The 20,441-nt window shown below is 38.4% G+C and overlaps 1 protein-coding gene and 1 long non-coding RNA gene across 2 annotated transcripts; one reads left to right on the top strand and one right to left on the bottom strand.

Annotated features, from left to right (window-relative positions):
* The first annotated feature begins 2,389 nt into the window (after window positions 1-2,389).
* Window positions 2,390-3,177, top strand: LOC129768682 (thioredoxin, mitochondrial). The gene is made up of 3 exons (XM_055770468.1): window positions 2,390-2,666; window positions 2,728-2,809; window positions 2,874-3,177. The coding sequence occupies exons 1-3, from the start codon at window positions 2,497-2,499 to the stop codon at window positions 3,036-3,038; spliced, it is 417 nt and encodes a 138-aa protein (XP_055626443.1). The 5' UTR covers window positions 2,390-2,496; the 3' UTR covers window positions 3,039-3,177.
* Window positions 3,178-5,809: 2,632 nt separating this feature from the next.
* Window positions 5,810-8,141, bottom strand: LOC129764877 (uncharacterized). Its single transcript, XR_008741272.1, has 4 exons — window positions 7,995-8,141; window positions 6,526-7,928; window positions 6,047-6,441; window positions 5,810-5,968 (listed from the first exon to the last, which is right to left on the bottom strand). It is a non-coding gene; the product is annotated as an uncharacterized LOC129764877 (long non-coding RNA).
* Between the last annotated feature and the right edge of the window lie 12,300 nt (window positions 8,142-20,441).

Genomic DNA, 20,441 nt, shown 5'->3' with positions numbered 1-20,441 from the left:
AGGTTTTGGCTGCAAGGGTTCAACAAACCAGTTGCGGCTATTCAGAAAACAATCGAATTCACACCAATCTTTTTTTGTTTGTTAAGTAATATATATATATACACCTAATGAAACTGTGATATCAGATTGATCATAGTAATTTATTTGCTCGTTGAAAAAAATCGCGAAAATCATATACTTTTATGATGTTCATAGTGTACCCCTTTAATACAAGTGTTAATTGAAAAGATTTTTTCATGATGATATGTGGACGACGAAAAAGTCACGACTTCAATGTTGAAATCATGAAACAATTGGTCGGTGTTAAGTCAAACCGGACCATGTGACATTTTTATGATTTCGAGAAAAACGAGGTTGAAGTTTGGTGCCATAAGGGGTTTTCATTGGGCGTTCAAAACAATTACGATAAGTTATTCCTTCTGTAGGCGTGATTTTCCAAATCCGGTAAATGTGACATTTAGCTTACAAAATGTTTAACCTAATGCATTCAATAACTCGAAATTTCTAATTTTGCGACTTTGTCCGCTCTGACTTAACACCGACCAATTGTCAAACAGAACTTTTATCTGGAATGTGACAAGTTTAATAAGAAAATTTCTAAGAATCATAATAATCTAAATATTCCTTCGTTACGTAAGCGAAGCAGCTCATCTGCCACTACGCGTACCATGTTGTAAGCCACCAATATTTCAAGTCTGAAGACTGGATTGGCTTGGAGTTGCCTTAAGTCTTTAAGAATCAGTTTGACAAGAGTTTTGTTATATAGACCCATTTAAAGAAGCTGTACTTGGAGGGTTATTACGGACTGATCTGGTCGCGTTGTTACTTGATTGCAGAATGATACCAACCAGCCTAGTTTTGGAATGTCGGCATTAACTTTAGGAGTTTCAGTTGTGTGGTCCAATCAGATCGTGAGGTTCCCCTGAAGCTGTTTTGGTACTGTAAACTCAACTTTTGGCCGACATATCCTAGTCAACGACCGTTTGGTATGTTGGACCCCATGTCGAACTGAACCCGAAGAGGAATGTTGTCAAGCTGTATCTCGGCGAATTTTGAATGCTACCCTATACTCTGGAATGTTACTATTTTCGACAATCGCTGTCTCCACTTCTTTGTTGAGTGGCTGACAGACTTGCTTAACGATTTCGACAAAAAGCAGGCATAATACTTCTCGCGATGCATATATTGTCTGCATTCGATGCACCTATGATCCCGGAATCAGTGATTCTTATTATTATGTATGTACCCGCATGACCAACCAGGAGATTTAGGTAATTCCCGGCTGTTGCTGCTACACAAGAACGACTACCGCTTCGTCGTTGTTTGCTTGGGGCAGCGACAGCAATCATCGTCGAAGAACAATTATCAACAACCGCTGAAGAGTGAGATTTGCCGATTTGTAGAGCGCGGTCATAAGGCGCATCTGAATTTTCGTCTCATGCTTACAGCGAATTCGTTTTTAAAACTTAGTTCCAAACTGACTTTGTGAAAAAATACGTTTTTAGGTTCACGAATGCGGCGATTTGTTGGTGTGCGTTATACAGTTTGAGTTGTTTATATTTTCAATGACAAATGAACAGTGTCGGCGTATGGTGGCGATATTAGTGCTTGGGAGGTAAATTATTCTCTATCAGATCAGAAGGGCCAAGTGCAGTGTAAAAATATATAAGTTTGAATGAAAATTTCTACTTCATATTGTTTGATCACCTAACATATGTAGTCCTGACACTCACTTAACCATTTGTCGATGCATATTCTGTTTGTTCCACAAAGAATTACTATTATAATATAAAATCATCATCAGACACAATTTTCGTTCAATATGTTTTTGCAATTTCGGAAAAAAAAAATTATATTTCATCACATAAAATAAATATTCAATACGTCAAAGTAAATTTTCATTCGTAATTTTGATTTTGAAAGCATGTTTATTCCACCTGAATATCCATCATTATTTTCGCCTCTCAATGAAAGCACACAAAGCTTAATGCCGTCTACGCGAATATACTCTTCAAAATGAGGATCCGAATTGGATTACGATTCCAATAAAACAAAAGCAAAAGCAGCAGATTTTCCATTTTCATAGTCTTTATTTTTAAATTGTCCAAAACAATACTCGGAACTTGACAGTTCAGTATGGTTGAATAGGTGAACCCGAGTGCGAAGCCGTGAAACATCTCAGTGCGAACCCAACAGCTTACGGGTTGAACCTAGTGCCAAACTAGGTTAGTTTGGCACTGGGGTTGAAACTGAACAAAAAAGAACTCGTTATTAGATTTCAAGCCACAGACATAGCTGAGACTGTAGGATCTGGCTACATTTATTGTCTATGGTTATGATACATACAAACGCAGCCAAATTATACCAAACAGGACAGCCTCATCACAATCCGAATCTGTCACAAGTTGCGATTTCATAACACGCGAGGAGGCCAATTTGCCGAAGCAGAACACAAATTTTGCACTTGTTCCATCACAATCAATCAACGTTACCAAAATGAATACTCTCCAAAAGTTGTGCGCATTCCGAGTTCCTCTAGCCACCAGATTCCGCTCGATTGTTACCAGTGTACCACGTCTGGATATCTTCAAAATTCAGAGCCCACAAGAATTCGACGAGAAAGTTAAAAACAGCAAGAGTCCTATCATTGTGGACTTTTTCGCAACGTAACTCGCTGTCACTCGCCGGTTGAATTATTTTCTCAACAATTTGATTGAATCATTTTAGCTGGTGTGGTCCATGTCGAATGCTAACGCCACGAATCGAGACCATCATTGGGGAACAAAAAGGCAAGGTTTCACTGGCCAAGGCAAGTTTGATCAGTTTCGCATTAGTGAATAACTTTTGCTTATATATTTTAAAATTATAAACAGGTTGATATTGACGAGCACAGTGACTTGGCACTGGATTATGAAGTGGCCTCTGTTCCTGTGCTACTTGCTATTCGTAATGGAAAAGTAGAACAGCGTCTTGTAGGTTTACAGGATACAGACAAATTGCGAAATTGGGTTGAAAACGTCGTTAAAGACGAGAAATGAATTGGATAATGAGTTTCCTGAATCCCAAATTCGAATATATAGAGCAAAATTATCAGCAGCGGCATGTGATAGAGGACAGCTTCTCAAATGATATAAATTTGGGTTGATTGTTGAATAAATAAAACAATTTATAATTAGATCTGTTTGCTTTACTTGAAGCTCGACGAGCTTTAAGTCAACAATAACAATTATCTAGGATAACATTATTTGAAAAAACAACGAAACTATCTGCATTAATATTTCTAATGGTTATCCTGCTTCTAATTCGCATAGTAGGGTAGATAGGAGCCAAATGGGCCGCCATTCATTTGGGCTTGTTCTTGAATAAAACAAAATCATTTTCCAACAATAGTGTTAGAAATACTCCTTTTAAGTTTCTCCGCCTAAACCGTATTCAAATTCAATTGTTTTATAAAGATATAGGGCCCTGTTATAGAAATCGAGGCGATAAGAATTTTTTTAGTTGTTTGTATCATATCTTCAGAGAATTATTTTTTTTTGGAAAACATTTCAGAAACGCTTGAATACTAAGATAAGATCAGACAATAGGGGGTCTTTTACGGACCAAATTTCTATCAGTCGTTCTGATTGGCTCATTTCGATCAAGGCGCGTAGAAGTATATCCTAAGGTGGGCCAACTTGCTAAAACCACTCTTCAGCCATCTTGGAAGTCTACTGTGTTTTGTTTGTAAACAAAACACAATACGCTTGTGCTCAAGCTCGCTCGTGATCAGTCTGTCTCTTTCACGCTTCAAGGAAAAAAATCCCCTTCTGCTTTCTTCCGTACTTTTTTATATACCGCTCCCCTAACCAACTTAGTGACGAAACGACCTCACCTAGTACCATAGACCCGTCTTGATTTCGATAAATTTTGTAAACAAAGTCGATTTTTACAGTGTTGCCAATAAAAATAAATAGTGTTGGATTTCTATTGAATTTAGAAATAGTGAATTTAATGAATATTTCGATATTTAGTTTAAAGGAAATATGAAGGAATTATATGCAAGTTTATGTATGTGTTTTTTCACAATGGAATAAAGTGAACGGCAAAACACTCATTTGTCAATTTAGGTTCGTTAGGTCCCTAATGCGATTTCACATTTCGGAATGTAATTTCCATTGCTAAGAGGAAATGGAAGGTCTCATCATTCACTATGCAGATGGGAGAGCTGTTAGCTCTAGTTTGTAAATATGAATAAGAGATAGTTGATACCATCCAGGTTGTGTTTTGCTGACTGCCAATTGTTACACTGCTGATACGTTCATTCCCGCTAACTTATTTTGATGATGTAAAGAGCTATATAGAACAACGAATTTCGTTCTGATCTGTCGAGGAAAGTTTCGCTTCATCGACGGTGTACTCATAGTCGAATTCAATATTCATGTCATGCACATTATCACTAAAATTAGATGAAGCTGAAATTCGATATGCTGTCGATGCTGCTTCACTGTTCATCAATTTCTGGGCTGAACATTCTTCTCGTCGATTTGATAGCGAGTCCATCAATCCGACAAGATGTTCTTGTGTATCGGCTGTGTACGAAGCATTCAGTACTACGATCATGTGTTCGAATTAGTCACAATTTTCAAGTTGTTCCTGAATAACAATGGAATTGAGCGCCGTTGTTTTGCACGGAGAAAAGACTCTCCAGACAATTTTGGACGAGTTGTTATGAATATCATTATTATATTATAGGTATTTAACAGACTTATTTTATCATTTTAAAACATATTTTTGAGATATTGAGATATGCAAAATCATTAAATTCGCACCAACCAAATGTTTTTTTTTTTTTTTTTATTTCTGTATTATAGTGATTTTCAACACATTTGGCTGGTTCGTCACTTTTACCTTCCATTTCGGAAGAATGTCGGGAGTGAGAATTGAACTCGTGACCCTTAGCGTGAGAGGTATGGATGTTACCGCTACGCCAGATCGCCTCCTCCCAACCAAATGTTACGATTCATAAAAACCGAACAAATCCTAAATTGTATAATACTTGGCAACTCTGGCATCTTCATGTCATGACCAAGGCGCGTAGAAGTATATCCTAAGGTGGGTCAACTTGCTAAAACCACTCTTCAGCCATCTTGGAAGTCTAATGTGTTTTGTTTGTAAACAAAACACAATACGTTTGTGCCCAAGCTCGCTCGTGATCAGTCTGTCTCTTTCACACTTCAAGGAAAAAATTCCCTTTCTGCTTTCTTCCGTACTGTTTTCATATACCGCTCCCCTAACCAACTTAGTGACGAAACCTAGTACCATAGACCCGTCTTGGTCATGACTTCGTTTTTGGACGACGAAGATGAGTAAAAAGCCAGTTGTCTCATCTTGTCTTAGCCAAGATGAATAGAAGTATTACTATTACTACACTGAGAGGAATCATTAATAAATATTACTAATTTTTTGGTACATGTTACCAATTCCCGAGTGATTTTCTACCCTACTAATCATTGGTACATTCTACGAAAACAGATTGGTAGGTTTATATGTCAAACGAAACTACGATCCGGACTGTACTACTGGTCCAGTGTTGGATCAATATCAGCTCAATGAAGGTGATTTGTCGGTTCAATAAAGGGCGTTTGTTGATTAACCTTTGGAACGATATCAGTAGAAATGTTGTTTCTCAATTATAAGAGTTAATCATCAGGGTTAAAATATTTTGTTTTCCTTTTTGTTTTATTTAAAATCCTGTGTTTGATAACATGTTATTTTAATATAATATTTCACTAATAACTTATTCTATATACAATTTCAATAGTTGTACAATAAAAAAAAACATTGTAAAATATGAAAACAACAATAATTCTCGTCGCAATAACTCCTTCTACTGCATCGCTGCCTCTAGAGCATGGGGCGCTGATTAGCAGGAAGTCGATGACACCAGTACCTAGTACTCTTAGTTCGTATTTATTCCTCTCGTGCTCTGAAGAAGAAAAGAAATATTGATATATTAATGGTATTAAAAATATAAATTTAAGATTTACAGATTGTGTCTACTTACGATCTTGTCGTGGATATTTATGAAGAAAACGATTACGTCTCCGACCAGGTATCGCCTACCGAAATCTTCGACCCTGCGCAGGTGTAGTTTACTTGCCCATTTAATTGTGACGCTCTGGAATGCCCCAGATTTTGAAGAAGGGGGTTCATATAAACTTACATTTGAAATTTTTCGGCAACCATCTATGTGATTTGCTCTTGGTGAGGCAGTAGAAATGTGTCTTCAGTAGGAATTTGGGGCTTGTTTTCTTGTAACAGAACGACTACATTGAATTGAGGGGTCGTGATTGGTCGTATTGAACAATCGGATTCGATATTTGTGCTCATGCTTATATTGTAGCCATCAAAAGCACACGATGGATCATCATTCCCCAACATCGTTTCGGAATTGCAGTCCTGCTGAAACAAAAAAAACGAATTCAAACAGATTGTTAACAAAAAACTACTTTTACAAACCCTCATCAGTCCCACAGTCCGCACCTCAAACTAAAAGTATGTCTTTCTTGACATAACAGCATACGTCTTCTCCGCTAGGTGCGTTCTGATGGTTGCGAAGTTCTGTCTGAATGCTTCCGCCGCAAGGGGCTCATTCGTCTCACCAGTTTGTTGGTCCAAATTGTATCCATAGATCAACAGCTTTCTGATAGTCGCCATAGCCGTATATGCTGTACGGAACTGAATGGGAGCTACGATGGTTTTCGTTGTCTTTGTTTAACTTTGTTGAATTCGCTCTTTGTCTCACAAGTTGTGAGTGCTCTCGACCAGCAGATCGCCGAATTCTTCCATCTTAGGGTTCAATATCGCAGACAGAAACGCGGAAACCAAAATAAAATTGACAACTTAGCTTCGACGAGCAGCTCATCACCGGAAAAAAACATTCCAGTTAGATTAAAATCAAACATGCATTGGCTCTCCATTGAACATAAACCGTATCACCGAGACGCTGAGATCTAGCGTGCAATTCCATTCCTTTTGCGATGAATAGTTTTGTCACGTCCGGAATCATGAGTATACAAATTATTACCAACGTCATTTTCGCCCCATTTTTACATCCTCAACATATTCAGCAGTATTGGCCCAATTAATTCGCAAAGGCGGTGTCATGTTTGTGCACGTTTGTCCGTTATGGTCCATAGTAATTTCAAAGTAACACTTCTGGTACACCCCAGATTCCTCAACACGATGAACGAGGATATTAGGATTACCGACCAACCAACCATACCGACCATTACCAACGCACAGTGAACACAACACATATAAAATCATCGGAGCACGATTATGGTTCTCGAGAGGCGAGATATTTACGAATCGATCCGGAGTCCTTACTAGCTGCTTGCGTTCCAAGATGGGGGATGAGCCAATTAAAATGATTTGAGTTAGCAAACTGAGTTTTCCTTGATGATAACCGCTAGTAGTTGGAACAGATATCCGGATATCGACTCCCAACTTTTTCATCATTAGCCAGGAGGAAACCATGGAACCTAGTGACGATAAGACATTGATTTTGTCGATGCTTTCCAGTATCAAATTCAACACTCTCCTCCTGGAACAGATCCTGATGATTGCACAGAGCACGTAATCGGTTCTTGTGTGATGTGCACTTACTGTACAACTAATGTTACAGCAACTGAATGGTCAAAGCATATGTCAAACTGCCTTCAATCGACAGTTCTGACGTTCTTCATGTTCCATGTCATCCTCCGGATGGTGAATCGTTATTGGTTCTTCCTTTCCCTAGTTTGTATAGTTATATAGTCGCCAAATATTAGCATCGAATCATGGCTGTTGTAAAATGTTCGTTTACGATTGATCGCAAATGGAAATGCTTCTATCAGTAGTAGAATAGAAGAAACGTCGTCCAAAATGAGTATATTTCGGAATATCTAGAATTTACCAACATAGAGAAAACATTAGATAAGAACGGAAACATAACAAAAACAAATGCTTACCTCCGAATTGCTTCGCTTCCACAAAAAAATGGCGATTACGAAGTGCGCACTTCACAGTCGCTAGGAATGAAAACATTGAAGGTTACAAATGGCATGAAGTAAAATGTACGAATCTCTGGTAGGGATGTACATTACATCTGACATCAGTTTTACCGGATTTTGGTAATATGTACGAAAAATTTGTACATTTTACCAATGTTTCAACCAAGACGGGTCTATGGTACTAGGTGAGGGCGTTTCGTCACTAAGTTGGTTAGGGGAGCGGTATATCAAAACAGTACGGAAGAAAGCAGAAGGGGAATTATTTCCTTGAAGCGTGAAAGAGACAGACTGATCACGAGCGAGCTCCGGCACAAGCGTATTGTGTTTTGTTTACAAACAAAACACAGTAGATTTCCAAGATGGCTGAAGAGTGGTTTTAGCAAGTTGGCCCACCTTAGGATATACTTCTACGCGCCTTGGTTTCAACTACTAAATCTTTAGTAGTCTTTAGGTTGCTTCATTTACTAATGTTTGTCTCCAGTGTAGTAATACTTTCTATTCATCTTGGTCTTTGCTTGAATACACTGGAGATATAGTTTAGTAAAAGCAGCTACCAAATCTTTAGTAGCAAAAACATTGGTAAAATATACACATTTTTTGTAAATATTACTAAAATTGCGTAAAAAAGATGTCAGACGCAATGAAAGTTCCTACCAGGAATTCGTATATTTTACTTCATACCATTAGTAAGTTTGTTTTTATTGTCATACCTAACAACTGTGATGTGCGCACTTTGTCTTTTGTCTTTTGGAGACGAAGCGATTCGGAGGTAAGCACTTTGTTTTTATTGAATTCAATTATGTATTCATCTCCCCCGAGAATTTGTTTTCATATTTTCTTTTTTCTTTTTTAGTTGGCCTTAAAATTATTTTCAGTACAATCATTCATCATAAACAAATCGGAGATAAGTATTCGTTTTTTTACATCATTACATCAGACACCTCGGTCGGGAAATTATTTTCATATTCCCGCCAAGGATAAACATCAGTTATATTCTATACATTACAACACTATTGACCTTTTTCCTTGTCTTTACAGCTGGCATGATCCCAGACTCGTAATACTTATTTACCAAAAACCATCCAAGCTATGGGATTGAAGGTAACGGCGAGTTTGTCGCTAAGATTGGAATCTTTCTTCAACACATCATCGACCGTAAAAAACTTAAGGTGAACATACATAATTTATTGCATATTTAAAATCATTAACATATGTATTTCTTTTCTTCATAGGGACACGAGAGAACAAAATACGGATGAAACGTGCTAATTCTACCGTCACTCTGCTAATCAGCTAATGCAAATCAGAGCGATGCAGCAGGAAGAGGAACGGGAACTTGCTTTGGAAATGCTCATCAAATTGAGGTGGTTGAGGCTGCGATTGAAATTTGCCTCTTGTACGCAGTTTATAGAATGATTACAACGAGAATTATTGATGTTGTTTATAGAATAAGTTATTAGTATAATGTATTCTAAGTAAGTAGAATTAAACGCAATTAAACACAATTTTTTAAATTAATTATTAAAAATATTGTCATTATCCCTGATGATTACCTCTCACAAATATGAAGCAAAATTTTCACTGTTATTGCACCAATGTTGGACCAACAATTTGTAGTTTGTTTGACATATGTGCCTACCATTCTTTTTTTGTAACATGTACCAATGATTAGTAGAAAATGACTAGAGAATTGGTAACATGTACCAAAAAATTCGTCATATTTACTAAATTTTCCTCTCAGTGTATATAAGGGGCTAAGGGTGGGTTTAGACCGAGATGAAGAATAGAAGGTGGGAAGATTCACGGGTTTTGGTTGTGTTAAATTTTGATTGTGTTAGTAGCCAGGAAGATAGGAAGTTCACATACCAGGCATACTAGTCAGTTACTCAAATGGTACAAAATTGAATGTGTCATCGAATAACGTTGAAAGAGGATATACAAAAGCTAATTACAAATTTCCAATTCATATTTTTCGCATTATGGAAAAAATCAGAACATATCACGAACTAAAATGTTTAATTTTTTCTTTGATTTCAGAAATAGTATTCTAATGTCTACTATGTATAGATTAAAGAGTAACTTCATGGACGTTTGACTTTTGTCAGCAATTGTAATTGTAATTATTTTTTCACAATTAGGGTGCTGAAAACTTCAGTCGTCTAAAACTAAGACGCAAGCGGAAAACTTTTTGTCTCAATCTAAGTTATACGGAGTCAATTAAATTTATTTTTCAAGTTCATTTTACATGAAATAACTTGCAACCTTTTTTTCCATGCTCTGTCAAATGTTTATCCGTCAAAGGAACACAAGATTGTGTAACTCTGACTTTGTTCGTTGACGTTTTTGGTCGACGTAACGAGAAGTAAAATTGGATTGAAATTAAGTTTAGAACACTTCAAAAATATTGAAATTTCAGTTTCTGTTAGAATGTCGGGACCTTATGATTTTGAACGCTAGCATTGATTTAGGGAAAAAATAGATCGTTCATTTCATTTGCTTATTTTTACTTCTAATAACAACACTTTTCCTATGTAGTGGGCTATTATAAGAAAAGTAACATACATAAACAAAATCTGTGACGTCACAGATTTAAAAAATCTTCCCACCATGCCACCATGCCACTGTCATCGCGAATTACCAGTTTACCACCATCTGACATATCGTGATGTCGATGATGATTTTTTTCAGCAGAGTGATAGTGATATGGCGGTGATGGTAGGTAGAATGAGATAGCGATAATCGTGCCATACACCTTGATTTGATCGATTTCTCTACATCTCTCTTTTGGTCATAACTATGCGTAAGAACACACTGGACGGCTCTCCCGCGCGGATTTTGCAATGACAGGCCGCCGCGGGGCCTCGATAATGGAATATGAATGAGATAAAACACACAAGGCGGAGCGAGTGTGTATGGTTCCAAAGTCACTGTTGTACGGTTCCTCATTCGCTGCGGTGATTCAATGGAGATGATGCGCAAGAAATTTACTATCAGATGAGCCAATACGTGAAAACCACTCTGTGGTCTTGTAGCTGCGGATTCTCGAATATCACCCAAATTATCGAGAAATGCAATATTTAAAACTTCTTTCTCCCTCTCGCACAGGTGAACATTCCCTCTTCCGTTTTACACCATTCTGTCTTTATATACCGCCCCTCTAATCTGCTTACTGTCCGTTTGGACAGTAAGATGTACCATAGACTCATCTTGCATCCGTATATAAAAATATAATAATGGCAGCTAGTGAAATCGTCGAAAGCCGCTGAATGTGTTTTACATCAAGCTCCTGCTGCGACTTGTCATTGCGAAAATCGCGCGGGGGAGCCGTCTAGTGTGTTTCCACGCTTAGCTGCAAATACATTTCCAGCTGTATTTGACAATGTGGAAGATATGTCAGAACCTCATCTATCGGATTCTATAGCAAACTCAAATTGATACGTTTTTGCAGTTATTAACTAAATAAAAAGTTGATAAAGAGAAATCGATCAAGTCATTTACACTCCTTGCATTCTAAACCCCTCATATGAAATTGAAACCAGAGATGCCTTCCTTCCTGATATTTCAGAATTTCTCAGACTTTTTGGTACGTTCCCCGTTATCCTGACAAACATTCAATTTTGCCTGATTTTTGAGAAATGAACCTGATTTTTATACTTTTCACTTTATCAGAGTGAAAATTATCCGTAATAAATACTGGGCTGTCACAAAAGTCCTGCAGTATTTTTTTTGAATTTTCATTTGTTCATAAAATTAGTTACAATCATCTGTTTTAAGTCAAATATGCGCCGTTTTGTTCGATGACTTGTTCCCAACGAGATGCCAACTTCATAATACCTCTGTTATAGAAGCTCGCTTCCTTATTGGCAAAAAACTCGGATAGCCAATTTTCACAGGCCTCTTTCGTGGCTAACTTCTGACTACCTAGCTCGTTCGCCATGGACAAAAACAGGTAGTAGTCAATTGGTGCAAGGTCCGGACTATACGGCGGATGCAAAAGAACCTCCCATCCGAGCTCCCGGAGCTTCTGGCGCGTCACCAAAGAAGTGTGTGGCCTGGCGTTGTCCTGATGGAAGACAATGCGGCCTCTGTTTATCAAAGATGGCTTCTTCTTCATGAGTGCTACCTTCAAGCGGTTCAGTTGTTGGCAGTACAGGTCCGAATTGAGCGATTGGCCATAGGGAAGCAGCTCATCATGGATTATTCCTTGACAATCCCACCAAACACACAGCAGAACCTTCCTGGCCGTTAATGAAGGCTTGGCCACCGTCTGAGCCGCTTCAGCGGGCTTCGACCACGACCGTTTGCGCTTCACGTTGTCGTAAGTGACCCACTTTTCATCGCCAGTCACCATCCACTTCAGAAACGGGTCGATTCTGTTGCTATTCAGCAGCGATTGACATGCGTCGATACGGTCAAAGATGTTTTTTTTTGCGTCAACGTGTGTGGCACCCATACATCGAGCTTCTTTATGAATCCAGGCTTCTTCAAATGGTTAATAACGGTTTGATGACTTATCCCCAGCTCTTGGTCGATGCTACGGCTGCTACTATGCCGGTCTTTCTCGGCTAATTCAGCGATTTTGTCGCAATTTTCGACGACAGGCCTTCCGGAGCGTGGCGCATCTTCGACGACCTCTACACCAGAACGAAAACGTTGAAACCATCGATGTGCGGTGAAAATGGGAACTGTATCGGGTCCATAAACTGCACAAATTTTATTGGCAGCTTGAGATGCATTTTTGCCTTTGTCATAGTAGTACTGTAAAATATGTCGGATTTTCTCTTTGTTTTGCTCCATATTTGCGACACTATAACTCACGAACGACTTAACCAAACAAAACATTGTCAAGGACTATATTATAGCGCGCAAAAATACCTTTCCAACAAGTTATAGTATGACTCGATACAATGAATACAACTAGAACTACGCGCTTACAACGACACCTCGCGGAAATACCGCAGGAGTTTTTTGACAGCCTAATATAATGGTATGACTGTAAAAATTTTCATGTCGGAAATGAAAATTGTCATAATAGTTCTCCGCAGTGGCGTTGACTGGGGAGTGCCCCTGGTACACGATTTTAGGGGTGCAGAACGAATCAGATTTGTATAAATAAATTGAATAAATATTCTTGATTCCTTTTCTGCAAATCAAATTTTCCGCCCCGGGTGCGAAAGTACGAATGACCAACTTTTCACAGTCTCCGATTTTTAATCATTGTATATAATCGAATCAAAACAAAATTTTTATGCATATATTTTTGGTTTTATTTCAATAAAAAAAACAGAAAGTGGGTTATATCTATGGTATAACCGCAATGGTGACGTAGGACTATCGTTGATTAAGTGATCCTTTGTTTGAAGTTGAATCTGAATCCATTCTGAATGAATGGATAAATGAATATTTAGGGGACTTCGAAAACGAGAGCGTTACGTTGGAGGTACAAGGTTTTATGCATCCAATATTGGATACGAAAATATCCTACTGATGCGGAAGAATAATCTTCAAAAGCTATCCTGTTAATTGCGATTGATTGAAAAATCACAAAACCAAATGTATTTGGTCACAGTGTTACATGGATAGAAAACATTAAAATAAACTCTTTCACATGAATGTATTCTTAAATTTCCAGAGGAACTGGCAGATTATTTTCAGTAACGATTAGATATTTCCACATTTTCCTCGATACTGGAAACCCACCAGTGGTTAATGCTAATTCGATAACCATCTGTTAATAGCACTTGATTGAAACATATTTGGTCACAATGTTACATGGATAGAAAACATTCAAATAAACTCTTTCACATGAATGTATTTTTAAATTCCCAGAGGAACTGGCAGATTATTTCCCGGATCTTTCTCGATGCTGAATGGCATCCAAACGGAAAGAATTCCGCACGTGTATGTGTGTGTGTGTAGCGGCTGCTTTGAGATCTTCCCGGGGAACCGTTTGTGGCATCACTCTCCTCCTGATGGATTCATGTCTGGCCTAAGGTGCACAAACAGGCTCTTGGTGACACCGTTCATCCGCGCTTTCATGATAAACGAAGAGCTTCACCACAACAGCGACAACATGCTCCAATCGCTGTTCAATTAGAACTGAGTGGATTTCCGAGCGGCGCTCGCTTATATACAGATTGGGGATTTCAATAGCCTGTTTTGAAAGCAATTTTAAGACAATTGAAACAAGTTTTTGGATCAAAAATTAACAAGTATAGGACGCGTAGACATTTTATCTTTCGAATGAAGTGTTTATCATACCATTTCGTTCAGTTGATTAGGAGCTATTAACGCTCAAAATCTCGGTCTCCGGCGTAACGCTTTCGTTTTCGAAACTTTGATTTTACACCCCGGTATGGAAATGAAAGTGCTCCCGTGGCCGAGTGGTTAGCGTCATAACTAACATGCCGGGTGTTCGGGTTCGATTCCCGTTCTGGTCGGGGGAATTTTTCGTCAAAGAAATTTCCTCCGACTTGCACTGCGATCACGCGTATTCTAGAGCTTGCCACTCAGAATGCATTCAAGGCGTGTTATTTGGCATAGAAATCTCAACTAAGTACTAATAAAAATGACGCAAGTAATACTACGTTGAGACGGCGAAGTTCCTCTAGGAACGTTAGTGCCATTGAAGAAGAAGAAGAATGGAAATGAAAGACGTAGTCCTACGTCAAAAAAAGAATTTCATGTTTGCTGCATCCCTTTGAAGTCAGAAAACACCTTTCTCACATAAAAAAAATTAATAAAATTATCTATTTTAAAGTAACTTGATACTTTAATATAGAGAAACACATTTGAAATAGAAAATGTAATTTTATTTTATAATTTTTACTTTCTGAGTGTTTGTTCAACCCAACAGACAGCTTAAACCGACCGAACTGTTCTCGAGCGGGAACACACCTTGCTTTTTATTTATGATAATTGAAATAAATCGTTTATCAATTCATATATCAATTCATTTTTAACACAACTGCTACCATATACAATTTTAAACCTACTTTTGTGCTAATTTTTTCACAATACACGATCGGTCATTGTTATAAAAATTCACGAAGCAACCAACATTAAAGTTCCAAATTTAAATTTTATTTGCTAGAATTAATCGTATCACTCACCTTACATGCAATATAAAAATGCCCCCGGCTTGCATATATTTGCTATGCCGAGGTCACCCGGGCATCTTGGTTCTGATGTCTCTGTTAGGGAACACTTTTCGGTGGGAACAAAACCTCCCACTACTTTTATGTATTTGCAATGTCGACTTCTCCCAGGCTGTTTGGTTTTGATGTTTCTGTTAGGGAACCGCCGCATATGTCATTAATTTCGATCAATCAAATAACGGTATTTCCGTTAGGATGGGGTTGAGATTTTTCAGTTGTTCGGTAGTTAGTTTCATGACATATATTATTTTCTTCGATATAAAAAATTGTTATGGAGTGCCGAAATTGATTGACGCAAAAATTTAATCAATCCATCATGAAATGACTGAGCAATGAGCGTTTGAAATTGGACAATTTTCACGATGTGCTCGATTTTCGATATTCAATTTGTACCCCAATATATTCCCGAAAGACGTAATCCTACGTCAAAAAGTACGCTATGTATGACGATTCAGCATAGGATATAGTTGTGAAATATCTAAATTAGTGGATTTAAATAACATTTTCTAAGTGAAAAATATAAAAGATAGTGGATTAGAATGTATTATTATTAAATTTTTCACCAAAATCATAATAAACATGATTGTTTCTTGCTTTTAAACCGCTCTTCAATCTTCAATATTTGTTCTTTGACACTCAACTTCTATCTTTCCTTATTTCGCTCCAATATCGTTAACAATTTCTGGTGAGAATTCCATCAAAATCGTCAAAAATCACAATTTTAACTCCCCTGTACTTGTAATAGCCAATTAAATTTTGTCTTAATGTTGAAATATTACATAATTCCCTAAAAAAGCAACAAGTCATATTTGAAATATAAAAAGACGGGTGAGTGATGTCGGTGACATAACCGGAGAGACGTACAATGGAGAAAAACTTTAGTAAATGCAGCTACCAAATCTTTAGTAGTCGAAACATTTGTAAAATGTACACATTTTTTGTAAATATTACAAAAACTTTGTGAAAGTGATGTCAGATGCAATATACACCCCTGCCAATGATTCGTACATTTTACTTCATAGAATGTATAACCTTGAGTATTTTCATTTCTGGCAACTGTGTGTATGCAACCGTCATTTCTCTAAAGCCGGGTTCAGACGGTGCGAGCAAGCATACGAGTCGGTCTAGTCAGTTACTGCAGTGCAGCTACTCACACCGTGTGAACACATCATGCCAGTTATTGTCATGTGTGATCCGGCGTGCGAGCTACTTCAAAGTTTTTTGAATTTACTCGCACTCGCATGCTTCAAAACGTCAAAAACAGAATTTAGCGTTCGAATCAGGGATGCCAAATGTAAAGAAATGTCTCTATTTTTAAGATATTTGAAAATATGCGAAGATATTTATAGACTTGAAAATTATTGGAAAAACAAATAAAACCCTCATAGTTTCTTAACGAAATCATTGTTATTCTGTTTTGCACGCTGGCGGGGCACGCTTTCTTTTTGAGATAGTTTTCTGGAGAATGTCTAATATAGAATCATTATCAGGCACAATTTTCATTCAAAATTCACTCACAACTTGCGAAAAAAAGTAAGGTTCTAAGAAACAGAATACATATTCGATTTAAAAAAGTACATTTTCATTCATTATTTTAATTTTTGACGCGTGTGAATAAAATTTTAAAAAGTCTTCTAGACTATCATTTAAAGCATCACATACTTCCGGAATTATCTTAGCTATGGATGCTTTCGAGATTCTAAAAAATATCGACAACAATCTGAACAATATTCCAGAAGAAAGGCATATCAATGTCATTTATATTATCACTCTTGCAGGTACAGCATCCTTCATGAGTGTATCTTGGCGTTGTATTTGTGGAGCAATTAAATTCAACAGTTTTTCCACTTGTTCAGGTGTTATTCTCAACACTGCTCTGTAATCTCTATAAAATTGTGTAATGATACATTCAACTGAAAACCTAAGATGAAAACTACCAATAAAGAAGTCGATTTCGGACCAATCATTTGACAAATTCGGACCTGATTGCTGTTTCTGACTATTTGATGGACATTTGAAAAATCGCCTGGCATCCCAGGTAAACCCGTGCCGTAGTATCTAGTTTCTCGCCAGCAGCTCACACTATGTGAACGGACAAGGCGAGTCAACCAATTGTCAAGCGAGTCCACCGGGTCAGTAGCTGCTCATTGTCAAGTCAGCTACTAGCAACGTATAAATGGGCCTTAATGGAAGCGAAGCGATACGGAGGTAAACATTTGGGTTTATTATAATTCATTTTACCTAAATATTTTCCTTTTGACGTAGGACTACGTCTAACCGGAAGATATAGGGGGTGAAATGGAAATCTAGGCACTGAACAAGTAGGAAAAAATGCAAGATTTGGAACGCTTATAACTCGAGCATTTCTCAATAGATCGCAAAGGTTTTTGCATGAATTGATAGGAAATATATCTACGCATCTATCATAACGAATAACATTTCATTTTTGTTGAGATAAATAATTGAATAATTGTGAAATATCAAGCATTGTCCAAATGCACTATGTGCCCATTTTTGATTGGTCCATTTTGTGCTTCTCAAATCGTACCGACCAAAACGGACAATCAGCAGCGAAATACAATGAAGCACGATTGGAAAAGAAAAAGAAAAAATATGAACGAAACATTGGTCGCAGTCTCACACATGCGTAATTCTCGAGCCAGCCAGTCAGCTTAAAAATCCCCGCTCCGCTGCCGTAACGATCATTCTCATCGAAATCATACACCACATCGTTTCGCATCACATCAAATCAACAAACCAACACAAGCAGCCATGTCTGGACATGGCAAAGGAGGACAATTTAAGGGAAAGGCAAAATCCCGCTCGAACCGTGTTGGTCTTGCTCCGCAAGGGTAGCAAGGCCAAGTGCGTTAGTACCAGTGCACCAGTCCACCTAGCTGGCGTTATATAGTTTCGGCCACCGAAGTGATCGAGTTGGCTGGCAAATCTGCTCGCGACGATAAGAAAACCAGCATTCTGAACAGACCACATTCGGTTCGGTGGACATCAAGACAACAACAGGCAGTTGCAGCGAGTGGCGAGTGGCAAACGCAATCGCAAAACGGCAGCAGGTAGCGGAAGAAAAAAGTTTGTTCTTTATAAAAACTGCTTTGGTGGCAAATCCAGAACAAGGCGGTCGAGGGCGTTCGAAATGGTTTTTTTTTTTCAAAACTACGAGTACTAAGTTTTCTAAATTGGAACCATTCCATAAAACACTGCGCTTATCAGGGCCATTAAACCTTTCAAAAAAGAGTTTACGAAATACAGTTCAATGCATGCAATTGATTTTTTCATAATTTGTTTGCCAGGATATGATGAGTATGAGAATTTGGCAGTTGTGCTGAGCTTATTGATGATTGGGGACTTTCTCGATTATTCAATTTTCACCAATTCTTAAATTACTTCTAGATTGAAAGTACAGTAATTTACATTTAGTTCGACATTTAGCTAATTGGACGGCCCTGTAATGCGACACATTTAGTTGGACATTTTTGTAAACATAGACTTCGGGTCCAAATTATGACCCCACATTGAAAGTCGACATTGTACCACTGTCATTGCAAATGTTCAATTACAGGTTAAAATCGCCTCCAATTCGACACTGAGTGGTGTTTCGGCACGTCGCATTAAATATAATTTACTGTACAACATGTCACAAGCTGGATGGGAAGAAATTTTCCAAATGTGAAAGCTGTGGCGAGTGGCAAACGCAATCGCTAAACAGGAAGGTTTAGACGAACAAGATGGGGATATCGAGTGATAACAAAACAATAAACTCTTTAGATTAAAGATAATTTTGTGATCTTGAAAAGGACCCTTTTTAGCCTGCATGTGAATCCAACGAGCGAACAAATCGTAATGAATGTATTTTTTTGCCATCGCTGCCTTTTAATGCTCTTTCGTTCGTCTCGTTGGACTCGCCCATTTGGCTGAGTCTGCCGATTTGTCTCTATCCTGTGAGCGTGTACCGCTAGAGTACAAAACGCGCGGACCCGCTGAAAAATATATCATACTCTTTCAAACCGTAAATCAATGTGGTTATATGGCATCGTTTCACATCACATCGCATCAACGGATTGGTGCCGGAGCACCAGTATACCTAATAGCGGTTATAGAATTTCGGCCGCCGGAGTGCTCGAGTTGGCTTGCAAAGCTGCTCACGACAATAAGAAAACCCGCCTACAGAACAGAGCACATTCGGTTCGGTGACAACAACTAGTTTCAGCAGGTAGAAGAAGGAAAAAGTTTGTTTATACAGACTGCTTTGGTGGCAAAACCAGCCACCGTAAAACACGGCGCTTTTGAGGGCCATTAAACCTTTCAAAGAAGAGTTATTAAAAGTTTTTCCCAATACCGATGCATTCTAAAGTGACATAATATGACATATAATATAAACTGATTTAATTTGTTTATGCTGGTTCTTGAACTTATTGGTGGTTGGGGTCAACCAACACTGCCTCTCGATCGATTCGTTCCAGGAAACGATGCATATCAGTTGGGCCAATCGTACCGTCAGCAGTGAGGAAACCAACAACAACCGTTTTGCACTGAGCAATCAACAGCTACCAATTCGGACAACATCGACTCGGAGCAGCAGCAACAGCGCAGATTGTCGGTGTGATTCCATATACTGTCTGCGGCAAAAACTCCACTAGCTGATGAACGATATGCTACGGCGAAAGTATCACAATTTCAAACACATCGTCACGACAACATTAATTCTACAGCAGTACTTGGCGACGGCACCCAGCGAAAACCATCATCATCACTACCACCGATAGCAGTCCACTAATCCTTCCATCGAAGAATCGAAGAGAAAGCGATATGTGTCCCATTTGTGACACAATTTCCTACACAAATAACGACTTCACGGAGCTCAACAACAGAAAATCCGCGTCTGAAGATGATGAGGAGAGTCAGTTTGCGTGGTAAATTTGCTTCGAGGCGCTTCGTTGCTGGATCGGTATGCTGCCTCCGCTCGGATTTGGAGCGTCACGTCTAGCAGTAACATCCCTAATTCTGGTCGTATCGTCAGCGCGGAGGCAATCATTAGAAGCGCGGCCGGAGCATTCGACCGGCAATCAAGCAATCCGCCAAGGGAAAACAACTCCGACGCAGAGATCCAAATCCATCGTCGACACGGCAGAAAAAAAAGCCTAGCGCCAAACCGAGTCAACTGCCCCTACTGGCATGGTCCCCTCGGACAACAACATCAGCATAGGATCGGAAAACAACAGTCCACTGGAGA

Source organism: Toxorhynchites rutilus, chromosome 2, assembly GCF_029784135.1.
Source record: "Toxorhynchites rutilus septentrionalis strain SRP chromosome 2, ASM2978413v1, whole genome shotgun sequence".
In the NCBI taxonomy this organism is placed as follows: domain Eukaryota; kingdom Metazoa; phylum Arthropoda; class Insecta; order Diptera; family Culicidae; genus Toxorhynchites; species Toxorhynchites rutilus.
Note: the sequence above shows the minus strand (reverse complement) of the source record. Positions and strands in the feature narration are given on the sequence as shown.

What these genes read in the sequence shown, in the direction of transcription:
- LOC129768682 (XM_055770468.1), top strand. Translation starts at nt 2,497, where the DNA reads ATGAATACTCTCCAAAAGTTGTGCGCATTCCGAGTTCCTCTAGCCACC. An exon ending in ATTGTGGACTTTTTCGCAAC is followed by an intron (nt 2,667 to 2,727) that starts GTAACTCGCTGT and finishes GAATCATTTTAG; the next exon opens with CTGGTGTGGTCCATGTCGAA. An exon ending in GCAAGGTTTCACTGGCCAAG is followed by an intron (nt 2,810 to 2,873) that starts GCAAGTTTGATC and finishes AATTATAAACAG; the next exon opens with GTTGATATTGACGAGCACAG.